Raw genomic sequence first — 24,151 nt, 5'->3', positions numbered from 1 at the left:
TATTTTTATCTAAAATTAGTTTTCCTGGGCTTTTTAGAGGGAAACATTGCTCAGAGTAGCTCTTCTAACTTCATATAGCTCTCTTTTTGGTTGCTTTCCTGTAGTGTTCAAAAACATGCAGTTGCTTTTTTGAGATTGCACACACACACACACACACACACACACACACACACACGCACTTTTATTTAGACCTTCTTTTTCCTTAAGCATAACTTCCTATCCTAATCATTGTGACTCCACTCCCACGCTGAACTTCTCTTTGGCATGGAGCCTTGTCCTGGAAGTGAGCCCTAGTTGGTTGGTTTCAGGAGATTACAAGGACTGGCCCACAGGTCTCTTCCACCCATCCATTATTTGAGTGGTCAAAATCCCTCTCAATTTCAGTTGCTCTTCTCACAATGACCTGCCAAACTTTCCAGTAAATTCCTGTTGGAAATTTTGGGGTTTTCTAATTCTCAAGTCTATCAAATGCCCCAATGCATAGTTCTGATTTCTCTTAGACAGGTACTGATACTCTGCAGGTCTTATTGATATTGGTGGTGTGACCCCAGCCACTTGTATCTTGGGTTTGATAGAGATAACTTGTCACCTAGTTTTATTGTAAACATTGTTAGTGTATTTCAGAGTTTGCTATCTGAATAGTTGCTCTGGATATTTTGATGTGGGAATTCAGAAAGAATAAAAAACTATGCTGCTGTCACTACCATCTTCCCAGAATCACTTAAATGATTTTTATGGACTTTTGTGTCTGGCTTTTTTTTTCTTTCATATTATTAGACAGGAAACTAAAATACCAGGTGGTCTGGCTCAATTCCAATACCTGGCAACTCCAATGCTTCCCCAGAGACCAAAGACACCAGGAGACCCAGCTTTACACCTGAGCTAAAGACGCACTGACTCTGGCAGTGGCAGCCATCATTTTAGCATTGCACCCTCAAAGAATTCCCCATCCTCCCTACAGACTGCTCAGCCTCAGAAAACTGGCCGGGGCAGACCCAGCAATACTCTAGGGTGAGACTGGAAAACCAGGACCAAAGTCTCACCAGGGAGTCCATGCTGGGCAGTGTTGTTCTTGGTGCAGCCTACCTCTCGGCCATTCCACGTGGTAAGCAACTCTCAAGGGATTTTTAAATTTTTAAACCTCGTTATTGCCTCATTCCTTTCGTGAAGCTCAAAAATACAACAAGCAAACAAAAGCAAATAGTATACTGAAGATCAGCCATCAGCCAGCAAGGTCCAGGAAGTCTTTTAAAGGAGAAGCCATACGGCTTGTGGCTGAGAGCACAGGCTCACCGCCCTGCCGGATACGGTGGCCATGAGCCACACGTGGCTACTGGGCATTTGAAACAGCATCTAAGTTCAAAATACATATTAAGTTTTGAAGACTTACTTTGAAAAAAGGATACAAAGTATCTCAATAATTTTATGTTGCTTATACATTGAAATGATAATATTTTAAATATACTACGTTAAATAAAATATATTTTTAAAGTAATTTCACCTTTTTTAAGGATGAAGCTAGAAAATTTTAAATTGTACGTGTGGCTTGGATCATATCTCTGTTGGATAGCACTGGTCTAGACGTGAGACAGCCCTCGTTTTAAATCCCAGATAAGCAGTGCCACTTACTGTGTGAAGAGTCACTTTCCTCTCGAAGCACTGACTTGCTTGTCAGTATACTGGGAATAATAAATATGCCTACTTTGTATACGGCTGTTGTGAAAACTAAATTAGGTAACGCATGTAAAACATTTAGACATAGTTTTAAAATGGGAGCTGCCCTTATTATCATCCAGCATAAGTAAATAACGAGTAGACAAAGTTTGCAGACTTGGCCTGCCTACACCTGATCCAGGTAAAAGAATTAATCTCTTAGATCCTTAGTTTCTTTATTAGAAAATGAGGAGCTGATAATCTGCCTCATCAGGTTGTTCTGAGGACTGAATTCTTTCATCAACATGTGTTTATTGAGCACCTACCATGAGCTAGGCATGATTCCGAGCACTGGGGAAAGAGCAATGAACTGGTCAGATAAGGGTTCTGTCCTTTGGGAGTTTATACTCCAGTGGAAAAGATAGAGCACAAAAATATTGTTAAATAATGTAACTTTGGGTAGTAATAAGAGATATGCAGAAAGCAGAGTGTAGTGAGGGAAGAAAGGCTGATGGAGACACTACCTAAGCCCTAGAGCCGACATCTGAACAGAGACTCAGAGACCTGTGGAGAAGTGCCATCAGGACTGAAGGAAGAGCAAGCACAGGGCCCTGCGGCCGGGGCCTGCCAGGTGGGTCTGGGCAAGAACGGCGGCCACAGCACAGCCGGGAGCAAGGAGGTCAGGGCGGAGAGGAAGCTCGGCCAGGCCACAATTCTGGGTCTCATTCTAGTAAGAGGGAGCCGCTAGAGAGATCCGCCCAGGTTTTAAAAGGACCCCTCGGACACACCGACGGAAAAGATGCAAGTGCCAGGCTCAGCACAGCCTGGCACAACGTGCATGCGGGAGCCAGTGACGATGGAGCAATGAGATGGCGCCCAATTAGCTCCCATAGCGCCCTCGAGGGCACAAAACCTGTTTCAGCAAGAGGGACAGGGAAGAAGTGGTCGTGGTGGGAAACGGGGCCATGGTTCTGCAGTAAAAGGCAGCCCTGGGACAGCGCTCACGGCCAGGCTCAAGGTCATCCCAGGGCCAGTGGGCTCCCTCTACCCCCAAACTGCAAAAGGAAGATGCCAAGCCGTGACAAAACAGGAGCCAGCTCTGCTCCACCACAAGGACGGCCCCCGGTCAGACCAACAGCAACATGCGTCGAAGGAAAAGCAATTTTTTTAAATGTATCATTACAAAAATTGCCCAAATAATATTGTCTGCCATTGTAGAAAATGGTCATTATAAAAATGTAGAAAGTACACAAAAATAAAAAGAAGAAAAATTAAATTCCAATTACCTAGAATTCTGTAACCAGAAACTACAGTAAATAATCTGGCCATATACATCCAAATATTTATGAATATGTAAACAGCAAATCTAGACCTCTTCTTATGTAAATATAAATACGTGTGTGTTGTACATGCTTTTTTAAAAAATGTTATTATCCTCTCGCTTATTGTCCATATATATTGGGCATGCCTCCCAAGGAGGTTAATTTCTAGATTGAAAGCATCCTGTTTAACACTGCATGGTATTTCATAAAGAATACCTTACTCAACAATCCCCTATTGTTAGGTATTTGAGTTATTTCCGACCTAAGCAGTGACACCCCCCCCCACCCCAGCACCCACATCAGTTCTGTTACTTACAGCAAACTCCTCGGGAGTCACTTTCAAGACATCGAAGACAACGGCATCGTAGCTCTTGCTGGCATAGTCGCAGCTCTGGCCCTCCAGAGAGTCGGAGCTGCTGCTGCCCTGTGGGGGACGAGGAGAGACGGTGCCACCTGAGTAGTCTGGCTGAGTCCAGGGTCACCGACTCCCACACCTCAGAATTGAGGAGGCAAGAGTGACAAAGCTGTACAGCGACAAAAGCCCCTCTTGTTCAGTGCTTTCCTCTACTCCAGGACAGTGCTGAGCCCTGCACATGCATCACCTTATTTAATTTTCACGACGCCTCTCTGAGCGTACAGCATGACTATTCCCATCTCAGAGCTAAGGGGGGAGAGGCAACGTCACTCCTCGCTAGGAAATTGAAGAGCCAGAACGCGAACCTCGCTGTGCAGCTCGCTGATCTTAGAATGCAGCCTCTCAATCACTGCACCCCACCAGCTTTCAGTGGGCTGGGGGGCGGCGAAAATACAGCCCACTCTTCCTTCAGAGAGAACTGGCATCCATGTCCTAGGAGGCCTGCGAAGCTCACCTGTTTTGTTGCCTCTTTCAAACATTACCTGGTTTCACCTCTTTGTTTCTATTTGAAGTCATTGCAGGAAATTATTACATGAAATGTTAAGTTGAACTGGCTCTCAAGGCCTATCTCATGTATGGGCCACTTGGAATTCAAAGCTGGTTAGCTGATGAGGGGAGAGGCAACCGAGGGGCGCTGGAGGCGGGCATGACAGTTATAGTTGGTGGAGCCGGTTGCTAAGAAGAACACTGAGTCCCAAGCTAAAGAAAGGATCTCGCATAAAAAAGCAAGTTAAAACTCCCCCTAACGTGGCCAGTTTCATGAAACCCAACACTATGGGATCCCAGAATGCTGAACATACCTGCTCTTCAATTTTATTGAATTTCATCAAATTACTTTGGGGAACCAATCATGCTTACCACCCCAAGACCATGCTCCATTCACAAATGCTTTCACTCGTCTCAATCCATGAAGAGGGATTTTGTGGTTTCCATTAAACTCAACATATTGGACTGGGATTAGAGAATATGCTTTTATTAATTCCTCTTTATTTCACTCTTTCCAAAGTGGCTATATCTGGAAAAACTTTGCAATCTTACAGGAAACTAAAGTGTTTCTAGGCTGGTGAGGGAAACCAACAGTCAACAACTGAAAGTGTGTGGTTGAAAGGAGAAGCGGAAACTTAAGCCTATAGATTTCCATAGGCCTGTGTCACTTAGAGATTTTACAAATGAGTCTGTTCTACCAAAAGCTCCCCGGTGATCTTAAGCAGCAGCACATGGTGGTGGTGGTTAAGAGCGCTGAAGTCAGACCTGGAGAACAAGCCAGCTCCACACAGGCTGCTGTCTGACCTCAGGCGAGTTGCTTCGTTTTACTGAGCGTCAGTTACCACCTATGAAATGGCGCTAACTAGAACCCAGTCCCCAGGGTTGTGGTATGGGTTATAAACAATGAAGCTCCCAAAGCAACTAGCAGAACCCCACCACCATGGGAAATGCTGATTCGAGGGGCCTGGGTGGGCTCAGGGGTGGCTATTTCAAAAGCTGCATGGGTGATGGGACAGTCACCACTGAGGAGAATGTGTGTTAAACTTCTGAAAAGCAATATAAAGACTAATAACCCTGAGTGCCCCTGGAACTGGCAGTCTATTCTCCCCCTCAGTCTCACACACAGACCCTGAGCAGATGATGCCTATAAATCATTCTGCACTTCCATGCCCTCCTTCCAGAAGGCAGGCGAAATCAGGCAACAGGCCAGACTTCTTTGGGCCAGTAGAGTGTCATCATGGTTAGGGGTACAGGCTCAAGTGTCACAGAGGCCTGGCTTTGAATCCCCACCCACCACTGACCAGCTTGTGATTTAAAGCCAGTTTATTCATCCCTCTCTGCCTTAGTGTCTTCACCTGTAATCTGGGGCTGAAACAACAGTCCACAGCTGATGGGGTTACTGTGAGCACTCAGTGAGCAATGCCGGTGGAACATGTAAAAAAGTGCCTGGTATACAGTAAGCACTAATCATGGGTGTATATGTGTGTAAGTGGGTCCTTCAGTCACCAAAATTTATTGAGCACTTTGATTATGCACGTATGTATTCATTCATTCATTTATTCACTCAATAAGTACTTATTGAGTATCTATCATGTTCTGGATGCATACATACACATATATATGTCTATACATACATGTACATATGAGGTCTGACAATTAAGTTTGCAAACTCATCCTAGAAAAAGTGCTACATACCTCATTGCTGAATAGCACTATGGTCACCTTAGAAGTTTTCCCCTTGGGAAGCTATGCACCGACGCCAGCACCTAGTCCACCCTTCAAAGCAATTTTGGAACCCTTTTTCTGGAATGGCCATCAGAACTGCTCTTCTATTATCCTTGATGTCCTGAATGTCATCAAAATGTCTTCCTTTCAGTATTTCCTTTCTCTTCGGGTAAAGAAAGAAATCATTGGGGGCCAGATTAGGTGAGTAGGGAGGGTGTTCCAATACAGTTATTTGTTTATTGGCTAAAAACTCCCTCACAGACAGTGCCGTGTGAGCTGCTGCATTGTCATGATGCAAGAGCTATGAATTTTTGGTGAAAAGTCCAGGTCATCTAACTTTTTCACGCAGTCTTTTCAGCACTTCCAAATAGTAAACTTGGCTAAATGTTTGTCCAGTTGACAAATTCATAATGAATAATCCTTCTGATGCCAAAAAAGGTTAGCAACAGCATTGCAACAAGTTCACAAACTTAATTGTCAGACCGCGTATACACAGTATCTATGCATGTGTGCGCACATTATGTGTATACATACACACAGACAGACTGGAAAAGAAAGAAGTTTTACTCTAGATAGATGTAAATTATAAATAGAAACAGAAGTCTGATTCCTCTTGTTACCAGACAGAGTCCATTCCTGGGATTTCAGGTTTTATAACTTTCCTGTAACACCCTTTGCATCTGCCCCAAACACACTCACACAGGAGGCCTTATTTAATCAAAAGTTGCCCCAAATATATTCGGTGCTGGTGGTAGTGGTGGTGATGCAGTAACTTTATTTAAACTTATATTGGCGCCATCAGGGAATTTTAAAAGGTACCCACAAGTTTGCTCTCAGAACCAGAGATCAAAATAAGGAATCTTTTGAAAGTTTTATAAGAAATGAATTAGTTCCTGTGAATTTCTAGCTGATTACACAGGATCATTTCAAAGCCCAGCTCGACTATGGGGCCTTGTGAGCTCAGAACACTGAGCGCTGCCAGTTTGTCACAGGAGCCAGGCATTACACATTGGACCTGGTGGCATCCTCGGGCCTCAGATGACACCCACTCCTCCTGCACGCCTCTGTTCCATTACTGAACCTGGAAAGCAAGGTCCCAAAACCCCAGGGCAGGGGCCCTAGCCCAGGCCACTCTCAGACCACCAGTCCTTACAGCCATTTCCTACTGAGCAAGGTAAATACGAACACAGGGCCAGTTGGAATCACTTCTGTCTGACTTCATTCCGGAATGTGTGACTTATTTATAATCAGCAGCGGCTTTTCTTGGGAAAGGTCTGATCTCTCCTTGCCACCAAAATGGAATGTGGCACTTGCTACGACTGGACTGGGCATGTATTTGTTTTTCTTTGAACGACTTCAGAAAACACACTGATCCTCAGGACTGACTGCCTCCCAAATCTCACGCCTGGTGTGGCCAGGGGCCTCAGGAGTGCTAAGAATGGTGGTATTCATGGAGCCTGCGGCCTCGCAATGCACGACACAGCTGGGACCCGGGTCAGCTGAAAGGAACCCCACCCACTGTCCCGACCCTTGAAATCCCCATACCTGTGGAGTGGCAGAGGTGACCAACACGCTAGCCATCAGACCATTCCTCTTGTACATAGTCTCCAGGCTGCAGGGAGCGTCAGGGCAGCCTCTGTCGGTGACATAACCTGTCTGGAGAAGTCCTGCAAGGCAAAGGGACTCATGAAGACCAGCCTTCCGAGCCAGCCTGTTCCCAACCCGGGGCCAGCTGTGCAAGACCGGAGCAGATGAGCCTAGAGGAGACCTTGAAAGGCAGGCTCTAAGTGGGCGGCCTTCAGGCTCAGTACTGCCCACAGGTGTAGCTTGTTGGGCTTGTACAGGTTTCAATATTTTAAAAATTAATCACCAATGTTTAAAAATTAAAAGGTTTCACACAGAATTCTGGATTTCTGACTTTTCTTGACAATAGAAATACCTGGCGGTGTTGGGCCCACATTCCTGCATGACAAACGATTGGCCGGGCTGAGCAGTGGCTGCCCACCTGGCCTGTGCCACCGTTCTGGGAGGTGCCTGGCCCTCACAGGCACCAGGGTTTGTGCCCTTTGCTTTACAATGACAGCAGGTGAAGAAGACAAACTGCTGCGTTGCCCTGCGCTCCAGCCCGTTCGTCTCATCAGTAACAACGTGGACAACAGCTCCCACTTGTGCAGTGCTCGTCACATGCTGTGCACCCTGCACACCTTAACTCACCTAACACTCACAGCAGTCCTCAGGTAGGTCCCAATGGAACACCATCACGTGCCAGGCATTTAAGGCACAGAGAGGGTAAGTAACTCGAGCTTTGGTGCCCTTGCTCATGCTGTCCCCTGATAACTGTCATCATTCAAGACCTGCTCGCATGTCATTTCGTCTGGTAATCGTGCCTGGACCACCCAAAAGCAAAACCTGTGGCTCCAATGCCAGTGTGTACACAACTCTAACAGGGAATTTGTCACATCACTAAACATCACAGAACTGCAGCCACACCAGCCTGTTAGCAGGAAAGTGACCAGGAGAGTAAGGGGATGTAGGGAGGGGGCAGGAAAGGTACCAGCTGGGAAGCCAACAATTATCCAGGCAGAGATGAGGAGGGTCCTCTGAAATAAGGCTGCAGCAGCGAATTTAGAGAGAAGGAGACAGACTGAGAGACAGAGAGGGAGTCAGGAGAACAGGCTGAGGATGAACGGTTTCTGGTTTGAGGTACCAGAAGGATGCGTGTCCATCAAGGAAAGGAACAGAGGCAGTGCAGCAGATTTGTAGGGAAAGATGAATTTAACTGGGGACAGGCTGGATCTGGGGTGCCCATGAGAAAATCAATCCTGGAGAGCAAGGTCAAGCCCACAGGTCACTGGGAAAGATAGTTCAGAAGCAGATGGAAAAGAATAAAGCATCAGTCTGATCTTGACTGTCTGTGTACCCATTATGCTTTCTATGGGTGGCCTGAGCTAGACAGACAAAGCGCTTGTTTCCGATCTGACTCCTGCATGTCTCGCCACTGACAAAAACAGCCTAATTTATGGGCAGTAATTCTCATACAAGTGATATTTCACATTCTAAGGAAAAAACAGAACCAAGCAGAATGGAATATCCTTTCCAGGTCCCAGAGAAACCCCCACCCATCCACCTCCAGTCCCTGAGGCCTGGCCAAACCCCAACTCCTCCTCAGGGACCAGACTCCCTCGAGTGGGTCAGCCTGGCCCAGGCCCCTCCCTGAGAACCCCTTCCCCACCCCACAGGAAGGCCCCTAAAGATGGGGACTGAGCTGCCCAAGCCAGACTGATTGGACCAGAGTGGCCACCTGATTCTCCTGGGAACTCAGAACCTGAGATACCAGTCTCGGCGGGTTAGCCAAATGGAGACACCGTACCGTCGGGAGCAGAGCTTGGCCAGGTCCAGCACAGGAACAGTCCAGTCACACAGTGGGAGGAAGAAGACGCACAGGGGGAGCTAAAGAGAGCCATGTCTGAAAGCAAAGAAGAGCAGTGGGCCCGCTTCCCACCTCCAGGGCTCTGGAACAAATGACTCTTCTTCAGTGTCAGGTAGTTAGGATTTCCAAAAGACCTGACCAAGACTATTTCCTAAACACCAAGTTCACGCCAAGCCGCCAGAGACCTGACCCTGAAAACATAGGGACTCAGCTGAACGGGGAAAGATGTGCACCATCGTTCATTTATCCACTCATCATTCAGCCATCCACGCCCTCACTGAGCTCCTACATCATGTTGGCACTGTTCTGGCCAGGGGTTCCTAACTGTCATTGTGCCCTGGACCAGTCTGGCAGTCTGGTGACGCCTCTGGGCCCCTTCTCACAGAAATGTTTTAAAATACATAAAATAAAATTACACAGGAAATCAATTACACAGGATTACTCAGGAAACCAATTATATTAAAATGCGGTCATTAAATTATTTTTAAAACAATTTGTAACATAATCAAGTAATACATGTATTTCTTCATGTAGGGGTATATGTATATATATTTATTACTGCATTCAATAACCAGATCTATTGGGGGATCTAATAAGTACCATAATTTCAAAGTAGTTATGAGCATAGACATTCTGAGATGTCCACAGTTACTTTGTGGTATGAAAATACCTGTGATTTTTGTGACAAAGTCCAAGGCGCTGTTAATATTACTATCCTTCATTGTCTATATTAGTAACTAAGAGAAGTGCTACATTTCAGTTAGAAGTTTGTGAAAATAAAGATGTCATTTTTTTCCCATCCAAATTCAGAGATGCATGATCAAGAACCCTGTTCCAGGCACTGAGGGCACGAAATGAGCAGGCCTTCTTCCCACAGAATTTACATTCCAGGCAGGAGTCAGAAAATACACGTGAACAAAGAGGATAATGTCAGATAATGAAAAGTGTCTTGAAAAAATAAAATAGTGTGGACAACAGTATTTGCCAGGATGATCAGGAAGGGCTCCCTGAAGACATGACATCTGAGCTGAAACCTTAGGAGGAAAGGAGTCAGCCACAGAAACCAGGGCAATGTTCTTTGCTGAGGGCATGGCCAAGTGCAAAGGCCCTGAGATGCAAATAAGCTTAGAAGCTCTGTGATGGAGGCTGGTGGTCAGGGCTAGAGCTGAGGCAGTGGGAGGCAGTGGACAGGCCGGCTGGAGCCCGGGCACAAAGGGCCTTGCAGGCCATGGTGGGGAGCTGGGTTTTATTTGGAATACACTGACCAGAGGAGTGACACAATCTGATCTGTTTCTGAAGAACACTGTGACTACTGTGCAGAGAACTGGATTGGAGGGTCAAAAACAGGAGCAGCGGAGCCAGTGGGAGTATGGCCTGGACTGCTGGCCACGGGGCAGGGGGATGCATTTGGGAGGGGGCCTGGTGGTGAAACAGACAAGACTTGCTGGTGGACTGCATGTGAGGGGAGAGGTAAGTAGGGATGACTTCTGAGTCTGGGGCTGTTACGATCCAGAGTCGAAGATGACACAGCCCTGCCCTCCAGGGTCCTGCAGTGTAGTGGGGGAGAAAGCCCAGTAAGCGGATACTCACAGTACATGTGCTATAACAGATCATAGGTTCACCTTGGAGGTCAAAGGTGACATCACTGAGAAGAGCAGTTGAACTAGATCTTAAAGGGGGAGTGGGGGCGTTCCATGGACAGGTCGGGCAGTCTGAGCACGTACGGAAGCACAGAGGCGTCAAAGGCCCCCGAGATGCCAGTGTGCTAAGGGAGCAGGTTTCCCTTCTCCATTGTCCCTAGCCCCGTGTCCCTCCTAGACTAACACAGGCACTGGGAACACAGCAGCCCATGTGGCAGGCACGAACTTTGTTTTAACAGGTGGCCCTGACACTGCAGTCACAGCACCAGCACCATGCCTCCTCGCCACTCCCTTATCTGTCCAGTAAACTTGGTGAAACTTCTCGAGCCTTGCGCTGTGCCAAGGAGTCCGGCCAGCCTTGGGGCCCCAAGGAGCTCATGTGCAGTCTGATCACTGTTGTCATTCTGACAATTTATTAGACACTTTCTTTTGGCTCTGGCTAAGGATTTATAAGCATTTTTAAAAACCATTTTACAGATGAAGAAACTTGGGGATACATTTTGACATAGCAGCATTGACTGTGTCCCCTGCCACCCTGGGAGACAGTCTGGCCTAAAGGTAAGAGCATCCGCTTTTTGAGTTTGGCCATAATTATCTGTACGCACCAAAACCCTATCTTTCCACCCTCTGTCTGCCTCTCTCACCTCAGACACTCACACACACACACAAAATTTCATGCTGCAAACGCTTCCCTGGAAACCAAAACACTGCAGAAGAAAAAGCGATTCTCATGATGTAACTTCACAAGAACGTGGCAGTTGTGTCAGAACCACAGAACAATCCCACGTCTCTTGTTTCTGTGTGACAGAGTCTGGTCTGGTGTGTGTGGGCTCCTGACCAGAGGAAGGAAAACCCATATGCAGAGTTGGTTCCCTTCCAAGCTCAGAATCCTGCTTCAGTGTTTCAGGCTCAGGAAACCAAGAAAACACCACCAGACAGCCTGGTGCTGACCACTGTTGAGAAGGCAGAATAACTACTTTTTCCTAAGTTGAAGGAGGTTGTTTCAAAGAAAATACACACATCCAGGAATGTTCAATTACAAGAGAGTGATCTCTTCCAAATGTTTCAGACAAGTATAAAAATGGACTCCGAGCCCCATTTCAGAGCCCACTTCCTCAGCGTGGGGTGAGCTGCTCTCAGCAGACGTGGTCGAAGCTTGCTCCATCTTCCTGGGTTTTGAACATAAGTTGTGACAAAGACGAATAGGAAGGAAGCAAAGAGGGTTTCTGCCTACCATCCCTCCATCAATTTTCGGTCCACTTCAGGAGCAATAAGTGTGCACGTGCGCGCGCACACACTTTCTGAACCACAGACACAGGCTGTCAGGTTTTGTATTGCAAGAGGTTTCCCCCAGGGTAACCATCACTCTTGGGCTGGACCACCTGCCAGTAGCTCAAGGAAGGCCCTCCTCATGCAGGCTGTTATCTCTACCTCCTGACCCTCTCCGAACTAGCCAAACCTCTTTTCCTGGCAAGCGGCAGTGTCTGGCGGCTTTGAGAGAAGCCTGGCCACGTCAGCACAACGCCATCACTCACTGTGGTGTTCACCCCCACCCTCGCCCACTCCTTTCAAACCACCCCCCGCCAGATGCTCAACGTCCAACATCTCGCCTCTCACTGAGGGAGAGATAATGGGCCAGGAGGGCTGGATGGCTGGGGAGGCACCACTGTGTCCAAATGCCACGGTGCCTCCATGGAGGAAAGCAGCAGCGCCTGGGGGAGACGGCTGGGTTTAGAGGCTGAGCGTCTGCAGATACCATGAAAAAGGGATAAAACTTGTGAAACTGAGCACAACTGGAGAAAAGGGCCAGGAAGGTAATATCTTCTTGGGGAAGGGGAGCCTCTGCATTTTTGGAGCTGCTGCGGGGCCGGCACCACAGGCAGCAATCCACGAGCTCACGTGGCAGGCACTGACCCACCGCCCCCCCACACACACACACACACAACCCCCACACTGTGTGCTGAACCTGGGAGGCAGAGATGAACAGGCCCATCTCATCCTCAGATACCTGAGGTCCAGCCCAGGTGCCTAACCTTTTCAGGTAGGAGGACTTCCTGAATTTTTTATGTAAAAGTAATACATGTATATGTTAAAATGATAGAAAGTGAATAAAAAGGTACAAATAAAAAAGGTGAGTCTCCTCTCCCACAGCCCCTAGTCCGGATGCCCAAGGTTACACAGTCCACATAACATAGGGCAGCACTTATGCACACATCCAAATAGAGGTATAAGGAGATACACGAACAGGTAAATATACGAAAATGCATTTTATAGACCTTCCTTTTCAACACTAAAAATAATTTAGTTCTCTTTTTGACATTTGTTAATTAAGAGAAAACCCTTGCTAACAAAAAGCTACAATATGATAAATCACCAACATTTTGAAATGAATTTGTGGTTTAAAAGTCACAGCAGTATCTACCTCCCCTGGGAAAATAGACATAGCACCCACTCTTTGGTCTACGGACGGTGCCCCGAGCACAACTGGACTTGGAGGGCCTTACAACAGCCTGCAGCTCAACTCCCGCCACCCCCAGAGGAACACGACCTGCGATTGCAGGCCTGGTCAAGCTAAGGGCAGGACAGCTACAGCGCAGCCTCTGAGGTAGTAACAGGAGCCAGGTTCCTCTGTGGCTTAGAGAACAGATAAATCAGGACTTGAATTCTCACCTATCACTTACTTTGTGCCCTTGGCAAGTTGCTGGACTTGGCCAAGCCTCACCTTCCTCATCTGTAAAATCAGGACAATCGTGGTGCCTCCCTCACAGACCGTGAAGGGATTCGTAAGATGACGTACATCACAAGAAGCTGGTGCAGCGCGCCAGTGAATGACAGCTGTCAATCTACACCGCCTCCTTCACCCTCCCTGGGGCGGGGTAGGTATGGGCAATGCTCTCTTAGCACAAGACCACAAGAAACCAACTTGAAGTTAAGGCAAAGGGAGGAACATGAATGAAGACTATGCATTTCTCCTAAAACCAGGAAAAGGTTCTCAAAAGAAAACGAACCCTCTGGTTGGCAGAACAGTTTTATTTTAAACCCTCTATGAAGAGGCTAGAGCTTCCCCATCCCCCACACGTGCACAAATAATTACTCTTGAAACCAAAGGTTCCTTCCTTCCAAAACAAAGCTGTTGAAAATAGATGGAGGGGAGAACTCCCCACCTGCAGCCACCAGTTGGTAAGTAAGACCTGATTTTCCGTCAGAAGGGGAGGCAGATTTTTTTCTATTAGGAAAATGAGAGGCCTAGGGGAGCGTTTGAAGGGAGCTTTGGGAAATGGGGTGAAAGGGAAAGTGAGCAAGTGAGGGTGGCCTACCCAGGGCATCCAGAAACCCACGACAGCCCTGGGTCAGACATTCTGGAAGGACAGCCCTTCCATTCTGGAAGCCTGGGTAGTGACACTTCCCTTTATGCGAATCAAGGATCCTGGTAAACAGACCAGGGCCCCACGCCCCATTCGCTATCCCCAGCGGCTCGGCACAGCCCCAGTCAGTCACCTGCTTCACTGTAAGGCCGGGGAGCATGCGCTCTGGGCAGAGGCAGGCAGTGTTACCTGGAACTGGGAGAGCGGCTGGCTGTGCCCATCCTGGGTGGCCATCGGCAGCCTCCCCGGCACACCCCTGCCTCCTCACCGTTTACTCCTGGCACAGAGTGAGCATTTTAAACATAAACCAAAAACGCACAAGATGTACACTAAGAAGGGTGGATTTCCCTGTACGTACAGCATGCTCAGCGGCAGGAAACCGGGCTGCATCCTGGTCTTCCTCCAGAAGCTAGAAAATACCCTGGGTGATAAGAGAACGCGACGCACGCCCTGGGCAGTGGCCTCGTTATACAGACACAGGCAGTGGAGGAGGAGAAAGAGCTCTGCCAAAGACATAACGCAAAGCGATAGCAGAGCCACTGAGGACGGAGCTGAGCACAGCCCTGGGACCTGCTGGCAAGCGCGCCCTCGGCGCTGTGTCAGGGAAAGGCCGACCTGCACAGGGAGAGAAGCTCTTGGCTCCCCCAGTGCCAGGTGGGGCAGAAAAGGGAAGGCAAGAAACACAGGCAGGAGGTGGAGGCTGGGCTTTCAGGGCACTCCTGGGCATATTCTCAGGCTCAAACTAAGGAGTCAGTGGAGGGCAAAATATTCAAAATGCAAGAGGAAGACTGGACATGGGACAAAGCAAGGCTCGGAGAAGAAGGCGAGGGTGGGACTGTGTTAGCCGCTTCCCCTGCTCTGGACAATGGAGAATGGTGGCCACCACTCAGACCGACCCTGAGGAGGGCAGCCCCAGGGAGGCAGGAGAACCTGCTTTCCACAGGAGACCCAGCCAGCCAGGCACCTAACAACACCCAGAGGCTTGGGGAGACCTCTCGATGAGATGCTTTTCCTCAGGAGGCATGTGAAGCAGAAGCATGAAACCAGACCATAAATTTCACCCAATGAGGATCTGATGTGACCTCTGGACAGACTGGGGAACCATCACAGACTGGAGGAAACTAACAAGACTCAACAAGTAAATGCAGGCAGGGATCCTGGAACAGGAAAAAACATTAGCGGAACACGGGTGACATCTGACAAGGGGCGACAGTTTAGTTCATGGTATCTACCTATGTTAATTTGATAACTATACTATGGCTATGTAAGCTGTTAACATGTCAGCTGGGTGGAGGGTATGCATGAATGTTCGTATTATTTTGCAACTTCTCTGGAAGTCTAAAGTTATTTCAAAATAAAAAGTTTAAAGAAATGTAAAGGGATTCTAGACCCTTACACCTCACCCGCCAACACACACAATCCCCACCACCAGGCCATTTCCTACACGAACCGTTATTTAAGAGTTGCAGGTCTGGGTTACTGAAGTTCAGGCATTTCCCACCCGTGACCTGTGGGCCAGACATGTACAGTCTGTGGTAGACAAAGGATGGAGACGGGACCATTTCCTGTAAGGACCAGGGGATCGCTCCCTCCCTCCCAGTCCCTGCCAAGGGCAGAGCACCTACCTGGTCTGACTGGTAACGGTCCAGGTCACTGACTGGGCTGCATCCGTTAGGGCATCACTGAGTGCCAAAAGGTCACATACTTGTTCCAGGCCTGCCTGTTTTCTCCCCACGGCTGCTGTGAGATCTGTGAGGTGAACAGGACCCTCCCTGGGCTCGGCCTTCTCTGACTCGCACCTGCACCCCTAAATGGCCTGCATATTCCTGGACACTGCCGCTGGCCAGAGGAAGGTAAGGGCCCAGGATACAGATCAAGCTAAGGGGGTGTAGGAGGCCCCCTTGTGCTGTGAGCCCATCACTTGCTTCAACCAGCTCTGACCAGAGAACCCTGTACTGGGTGCCAGGCCCTGGCCTGGCTCATAACACAGGTGTTTTAATTCTCCTTTTCTGCTGTTCCTTCTCTGATCAGGTACTTAAAAAACCTCGAGGTGAGGAGTAGGTTGGCAGAACAGGACACCCACATTTTTGGACCTTCCTGACAAATACCACCAACTCCTGAGTCATTAAGCACAGTCTAGCACGTCCCACCAAAATAGGATGAAAAGTGTCTCCAAGGCAATGTCTGGCTGGACAAGGGGTGTGAAAAGTCTGGGCAGCAGCCCGGAAAGCCTGTTAGGAATAAAGGGCCTGCTCCATGAGGTTGAGTGATGTTTAAGGGAAACGTCCCCTTAGTACCAAGTTATCTTCATGTCTCATTCCACGTTCTGCAGAGAATACTGCTGGGTGAGGCGCGGCGTGGTGCCACCAAAAGTGCACGGAGAAAATGACATTCTGACATCAAACTATAGAAACAGATTTGGTTTCAAGACGATGAACTGGGTCCACACATTTTGCCTTTGCCTCTTCAAATCTTGTTGAAATGACCAAAGAAATAAAAAATAAGAAGAATGAGAAATCTGCGGTGTTGAAATACAAGGAAGGATGACATCAACAAACCAGAAATTAAGAATTCCTAGAAGATTTGAAGCAAATGGAACTGGATTGAGGAGGAAGCTATGAGTGTTAGACATCCAGCTATAAAATCAACTATTTCCTCTCTTCAAACAATAACCGGCTAGAAAATGTAATGGCACAAGAGTCTACTAGTGAAAGGAAAAAGTATCTAGAAATAAGCTTTAAAAGAAATGTGCAAAAATCATTTGAAGCAAATTAAAAGACAAAAAAAAAGAGGGATTAAAAATCAGAAGAGAGTTATTTCACTTCTCTTGATAAGGAGACAATATTGTAAAGACATCAATTCTCCCCAAATGATCTGTGTATAAAATAGAAGCTCATTCTAAATTCTAAGGGGATTCATTTTGGAACTCAACAAACTGATTTAAAGTTTCATCTGGAAAAACAGGTAAAAATAGCTAAGAAGTTTTCAAAAACAAAGTATAATGAGACCTGTCCTGCCAGGGAGCCACATGGAAGGGACGGACAGATCAGCAGAACACAGCACAGTCCAGAAAACAGGACCAAGTATGTGTGATAATCAATATCTGATCAAGATGGCATTTCAAACGGTGGGGGAGAATGGATAATTCAATAAATGTTGATGAAGCAATTTACTATTCACTTGAGGGGGGATTTGTTTAAAATCTTACCCAATATTATATATAAGAACAAATTTTTGATGGATTAAAGATTTAAATGAAAAAAATTCCCATAAAAATACTACAAGAAATACCAAAAAAAAAAATGTTTTATCATCTTGGAGTGAAAAGTCCTCTCTAGGGTGATATAAAAGCCTGAAAACAAAGGAAACTATTGGCAGATTTAACTATATTAAAAATTAAAAGTTCTGATTAGGAAAAGACATTATAAAAAAGCTGAAAGACAGTCAATAAGCTGGGGAAACGGTGTTTGTGATGCCACGTGAGAAATGGTGAAGTAATATCCTTAATGTAGAAAACGCCCCTCACCAAGAGCTGTGGCTCAACGGCAGACATGCGGCCTTGAGTGAAGGCTTGTCACCTGTAAAGAGAGAAGCTACCAGCAGCACCTCATACAGGTGTGAGATGTATGGTGTGAGGACCACATGTGAGATGTTGTTTGTAAAGCACTAAGTCAGCCCAGAGTCTGAGCAAAACACAGAAATCATCAGACAGGCAACCAGAGAGTATGTCCGAGGAAGTTCCCTGACTGCGACATTACCTATAAAAAGGTGAGAAAACACTGGAAAGCCACACCGATGTGTTTCAGGACCGGCAGCTGGAGTGCACCCATTCAAGGGGACACTAAGCAGCGGCTTAAAAGGATGAGGCAAATCAATATTTACAGACACAGACGTCTACAAATTCAGGACATAGTCCCATGCATTCATAAATTCGAGTATTTTCTGAAAGTCTTGCATGTATCAAGCACTGTTCTAGATGCTGGGCATAGAGCAGTAAAGAAAAAGCCAGAAGTCCCTCAGGACATTCTAGTGGGGGAAACAGACAATAAATAAAGAGTCCATAAATAAAGAGTAAAATATATGGTGTGTCAGCTGGTGATAGGTAATAAAGAAAAAAGCAAAGCAGGGAAAGGGGATAGGCAGAGTGGAGAGAGGGCGGGGTTACAATTTTAAAGGGGATGGGGGAGTCTAGGAAGGCCTGAGATATTTGGACATGTTTTTAAAAATTTACGAGCGTGTATGCATATGCGTACATGTGAACACCTAAAAGTACAGAAGGATATCCATTCTTCTTGTATATGCCATTGCCTCTTAAATGTCGTTGTACAGCACTTTTACTTTCTACTTTTTGTACAGTGTTCAATTTCTTTTAAAATTATTATAGAAAATGAGTTTCCACACACAAGCACTTCAAGGATGGCTCACCACCAGGTATGACAGACAGACAGGAGGTTGGAGTCGGATGCCTGGTGCTATAGCGCCACCTGGTGGCCATTCCCTAACTGCTCAATCTCATTTCCAACTGCAAAAAGGCAGCAGCAGCCAGATGATCAAGTGTGTGAAAACCCACTTGCCCTGTGGACAGGGACTGGAAGCGAAATGGAAGCAAACACAGTTTGATTTGTTGGAATGGCAGTCCATGCTGAGGTTTATTTAGCTTAGATTTTCAATCACAGTTGTATAATGATGCTTCATTTATTCTTCGGGGAGTAACTACAATGGCGCAGTTCTACAGGGCAGCCGAATGAGAGGTAGCTGGGCAACACAGATCTATAACCCAGGCCATGTGCACATGTGTCCCCAGAAGGCTGTGGGATTCATAAATTAGAGTGACACAATGCTTAGAAGAGGAGGGGTCTTCCCCAGTGGGAGTGCCTGGGGGACAAGGTCCCGGGAGTCTGGGATGAACAGCCATAACCCTGCCTTCAGTGACTAGTCACTAACTGAGTATGTGCACAGACCACCTCGCCAAAGCCCGAGAAGACAGGCCTAGCCCACTGTGCACATGCTCAGTTAGCCCATGGGTGACGGGGAAGCAACACTGATCACACCCAGGACTCTGCCTGGAATCCTGGTCCCTTCTCCTCAGTCCCTCAGGTCCCCAGTCGCGTCACGTGCCCCTCCCCAGTGTGCCCTCTGCTTAGCCCGCTGTAGCACTTGTCACTGTGACACAGAGTTGCTGCTTTCTCTGGGTGCCTCCCTGCTAGATCAGCTCTGTAAGGTGAGTCACACCTATCTCATTCACCCCCCGAGACAGGACTTGAAGTCCAACAATTCTGGGTTTGAATCCTGGCTCTGCCACCTACTACCTACCCATGTGATGGCTGGCAAGTGCCTCAAAGTTTCAATTCCCCCCTCTGCAAAGTGGGGGTATAGGACTGTACTCCCCTCCTGTGAGCACTAACCAGCAGTCCCAGCTGGCACTCAGGAGTACTGGGGGTGCCAGCACTCGGCCAAGAGCTTTCCATGTGTTAAGTTCCTGAGCTGAGGCCACCTCTGTGGAGTGTCGATCACAGCGCCCGGCACAGGTAAGTGCTCAGAGCAAGACTGAGAGGCCTCAGCCATCCCATCAGCACCCCCAGCCACCTGGTTCTGCTGCCAAAAAGGAAAAAAGGCTCAAGGATGCACAAAAGGACTTTCAGGGGACGAGATGCTCCGGCAGAAGCGAACACCCCTGCAGGACTGGAGAGGGTGGGGACGGGGGAGGAGTGGTACAAACAGCTGGGCTACTGGCTAGAAGGAAGGGGCGAGGGAAGGAGCAACACTGGGCTTAGGTTCGGCTCAAAGTGGGTGAGACAATCCCTCCAGCCCAGATCCCTTCCCAGGCTCCCTAAAGACTGACCTTCAACACACCCAACAAGGAATCGCCCCGTTTGAAGGCCACGTCCTGTCCTGGCTTTCCGTTTGCTTCCTCCCCTAGTCCCTTGCATTCCAACCCACTCCCAAGTGGTCAGGGCCATGGCCCTCACACGGGAGGGTCCGGAGACAAGGTGGTGGAGGGGAACTGGGTGTGAGGGAAGGAAGGGGGGCTCAGAGGCACCCGGCCCACTGAGAACCCCAGGCTCTGCCTCCAGGGGAGCGTGTTCTGAGACGCAGTCCCTCTGCCAGCCCAGCCCCATCTAGCCCCTTGAAAGCAGCTTCTAGCCAAGGAAGGAGAGCTGTGCAGACCTGAACAGGTAGGTAGGTACCAAAGTGTCACTGGAGAACATGGGTGGCCACACCCAGCCTCTGTCCCTCGGAGTCAGGTGTAAACAGAGACTGATTCACCTCCCTGCTCCTTCAACTGTCTTTGCCAGTCTCACTCTAGGCGTCACTTCCTCTGGGAACCTTTCCGTGACCCTGGCTGTTATGTCCTTCCCCTACAGGCTTTTGGAGCACTCAGACTTCCCCATACAATCGTCATATTTGTGGTGAATTATGTGTTTGTCCTCCTCCCTGGACTGTCACAGCTGTGACACCCAGTAAGAGGGTCAAGCAAGCAGCATCAGGAGCTGGCCCACAGCTCTTGGGGCCTTTTCTGAGCAACCCTGACTCTCAGGGTGCGATGAGCAGAGCCTCCCTCCTGTTGTCATTTATCCTTCAGTCCAAGAATGACATGTCCAAAAGTGGGGAGATATCAGATGTTAACAACGAACAGCCTAAGCCTTTGTCTTACAAAAAGGAAAACTCATGTGTCCTTGCTTGAACAGTGACATTTATAAAGACAATCTCAAAAGAAACAAATAACAGAAAGGAAGGTGCAATTACTTATCTAAGTTGTTTCCTGACGTTTAATTATTTTAAAATTATACTTTATTGGGCTTCCTGTTCAAACTGCAGAGACAACATATCCCTATTGCTATTAGCCAAACCCAACAGGGAGTACAAATGAAAAGCCATCAACCCACCCTTCCCCGAATGCCTGTCCTCTTCCACCCACCTAAGGCAATGAGCAGCCTTCCTGCCAAGCACCATAAATACATACAACCAGGTGGGATTCCTACCAAGACCAAGCCTGCAGGGCTCGAGCAGATCATGTCACTAGTGAAGCTGCAGGTGTAACAGAAGGACAGGTGGGGCCTGTGACTGACTATGCCACTTAGAGCTTCCCATGTTGGACATTTGTAAAGCAAATGTATGGATGCTGACCATACACAGCATCCATGGGGGAGATCAGGCAGCAATCCTTGGGCAGGGCAGCAGAGTTGATAAGAGTTCAGGTTTGGGTGCCCTGGTCACATCCTGGGCCCGGTGTCTACTGGCTGGGTGACCATAAGAAAGTTATTTAGACTCTGTACTTCATATTCCTCCTCTAAAAAAGGTGATCCAATAGTACTTACCTTGTTAACTCCACGTAAGAGAATAACTTAAAGCACTTGGCACTGTGCCTGGCACACAGTTCTTGTCTGTCACCGTGGGCCACCAGTCTGCAACCCCTGCTGGAGATGTTCTTCTGCAATTTTTTTGTTTTGTTTTGTTTTGTTTAAATGTTTATTATAATACCAACAGGTGTGGGATGCGCATTTAAACTAACTTTTGGTAGCAAAAAATTCTGTTGGATACTTTGAACCACTGTTGCTGAACATAGTACTGCATCAAAATCACCTGATATGTTCAGTGGAAATGCAAAACCTTGGGACCCACCCCCAAAAAGTCTGACTTGGTAGGTCTTGGTTGAGATCTGAGAAGTCACATATTCAATAAGCCCCCAAAGGTGACTCATATGGACGCTAGCTATAGTTTGAGGGCCACTATTTTATATTTGGGCACACTTTTTTTTTAATTGTTAGTTTCAGGTGTACAGAACAATGCAATAGTTATCCTTTTCACCCTCACAAAGTTACAACCCCTCTCCCCCCATTTACTGCCCTCCCAACCCCGATATCATGCTTATCTATTACAATTCCATTGACTCCATTTCCACTCTCTACTCCATGTCCCGTGACTATATGTATATATAATTATAGTTGACATACATTATTATTCAACATCAGCTTCAGAAATACAGTGCGGTGGTCAGGCCTCTACACCAACTATGAAGTACAATTTTTTTTAAAACCTAACAATATTTCATGGCCTTCCCTCGTGTCAATACAGAGAGCTGGTCCTTTGTAACAGCTGCCTAATACATCACTGATGGTTACACCCATTCCTTCCACGCTTTTGCCACTGCAAACAGCAGTGCAGAAAACAGCTCTGTATCACTTTTGCAATGGTGCTTTATTTCTGCATGGGATACTCCTAGAAGTATGCTGCTGGGTTGCCAAATATGGATATTTTAATATTTACTAGATATTTTCCAATTATATTCACCAAAAGTTAGAACAATTCTACTCCCAGCAGCAATGTCACGGAGTACCCACTTCCCCATTCACATGCTAACACTGGTTTTCTCAATCTTTGTAACTTTTTGCCAGTTAAAAAGGTGAAAAAGAAAACTATTATTTAAATTTGCATTCTGTTAGTGGTTATCTTTTGAGGCAGAGATTCCCAACTTCTTTCTTTAGCAAGAGAACTCCTATTTTTAGCCAAGCACACTCTATTCTCCTGTGCAGCTCAGTGTGGCTAAGCTCTGCTCAATGAGATGTGTTAGTGCTGTGTGAGACTTTTGAGAAGTGCCTGGGGAAAAAAAGGGTACACCCTTCTTCCCCCACTTTTTCCTTCTGACTTCTGGAATATAGATGTGATGGCTGGAGCTGAAGCAGCCATCTTGAATCAGGAGGCAATCTGCTATGGATGGCAGCAAAATATAAGGAACCTGGGTCCGTGATGACTTTGATTTTACCTTACCAACCCTAGACTGCACACCTCTTTACTTTTTTATGAGAGGATATGACGCTTATATATTTAAGCCATGGTTATTCAGGGGTACTCTACAATATTCAACAAAATCTAGTCCTACTAATATACCTTTTGATCCCCAGAAGTCAAAATTGAACCTTTATTTCTCTTTCTGTAACACGAATAAATAACAATACCTGTGTTTTATTTGCCCTATGTTTATTTAAGTGTCCTAAAAGCGGCATACTTTTCCCCCGCTCTGTCTTCTTTTCTCCTAAGGCCTTAGGTTTTACAGAGATGGTTTAAAACTTTTATTTTCAGCCTATATGCTTTCCCATACACTAGTTCCTCCTCTTTTTTAAAAATTCTTAGTAACACAAATAAAAATTCCAATGCACAGTAGCAAATATCCACTACAATTAAACTATACGCACTGGAAGGCTCACTGCTGCCTGCACTCCTCACTTCCCCTCTCCCCATAGCTCTGCTCTAACTGTCCCTCGGTTACAGAACTTCCCTGGGTGTTTTCCTCAGGTACATAGGTCCTCCCATGTTTGAAATGTCTTTCTTTTGCAATGAGCCCTGAGTGACATCTTGGCTGGGTGTATAGAGGATGCACCCCACCCACCCACCTTTAAGTCCACTGTCTTCCAGACTCCAGGGTTGCACATGGGAAGCCCAGGGAGAGTCTAATTCTCTTTCATTTAAAAACAACCTGTTCTTCCTTCCAACAAAATTTTCAGATTTTTCTTTCTTCTTGAAGTTTAGGGACTTTAATAGAAAATAGGTCTGAGGTGTTGGTCTTAGTGTGAGCTGAATGAATCCATTTAATCCAGAGAATCAAATCTTTCTTCAATTCAGTTAAATTTTCCTCTATCGCTCTCTATTACTCCTCCATCTTCTCCTTTTCCTCCTTCTGGAACTCCCGTCACTCCCATGCCAGGTCTCCTAGGTAAGGTCTCCCAGTGCCTCGCATTGTAATTCTTTCTTTCCATTTCTTTTTGCTATTGTTCCGGGTTGTGAGGCATTTCTTCTATTTGACTTTCCAAACCACTAATTTCAGTTCTTCTATTGATTTTTAAATTCAGAAGCCATGTTTTTTAGTTCCAGAAAGCCTCTGGTACACTTTGATCTTGTCCCTTTGGAAGTTCTCTCCTTGTAACTTGAAGTTCTTATGCATCCTCTCCATAATCCTGCCTCAAAGGAGGTGCTGGTCCAAGTGCAAAGCGCGGCTTCCCTCCCTTCTACAGCCAAGTCCCTGCAAATGTGTTGTCATTTGTCTTTGCCTGCTGAAGGCTGTAGGTGCTTGCATCCCCATTCATGGAAGACTACTTGAGCTTCTGCAGCTATAGCGA

At 46.9% G+C, this 24,151-nt stretch overlaps 1 protein-coding gene across 1 annotated transcript in view; it reads right to left on the bottom strand.

Annotated features, from left to right (window-relative positions):
- The window catches only part of RALGPS1 (Ral GEF with PH domain and SH3 binding motif 1), a 261,882-nt gene that overhangs the window by 225,363 nt on the left and 12,368 nt on the right, over window positions 1-24,151 (bottom strand). The window contains exons 2-3 of the mRNA XM_019641574.1: window positions 7,147-7,268; window positions 3,292-3,399 (exon numbers count right to left, since the gene is read on the bottom strand). Coding sequence (XP_019497119.1) covers window positions 3,292-3,399; window positions 7,147-7,203 — 165 coding nt within the window. The 5' untranslated portion in view covers window positions 7,204-7,268. The remainder of the gene's footprint in view (window positions 1-3,291; window positions 3,400-7,146; window positions 7,269-24,151) is intronic.

The sequence above is a fragment of the Hipposideros armiger genome, unplaced genomic scaffold, assembly GCF_001890085.2.
Source record: "Hipposideros armiger isolate ML-2016 unplaced genomic scaffold, ASM189008v1 scaffold_3, whole genome shotgun sequence".
Taxonomy (NCBI): domain Eukaryota; kingdom Metazoa; phylum Chordata; class Mammalia; order Chiroptera; family Hipposideridae; genus Hipposideros; species Hipposideros armiger.
Note: the sequence above shows the minus strand (reverse complement) of the source record. Positions and strands in the feature narration are given on the sequence as shown.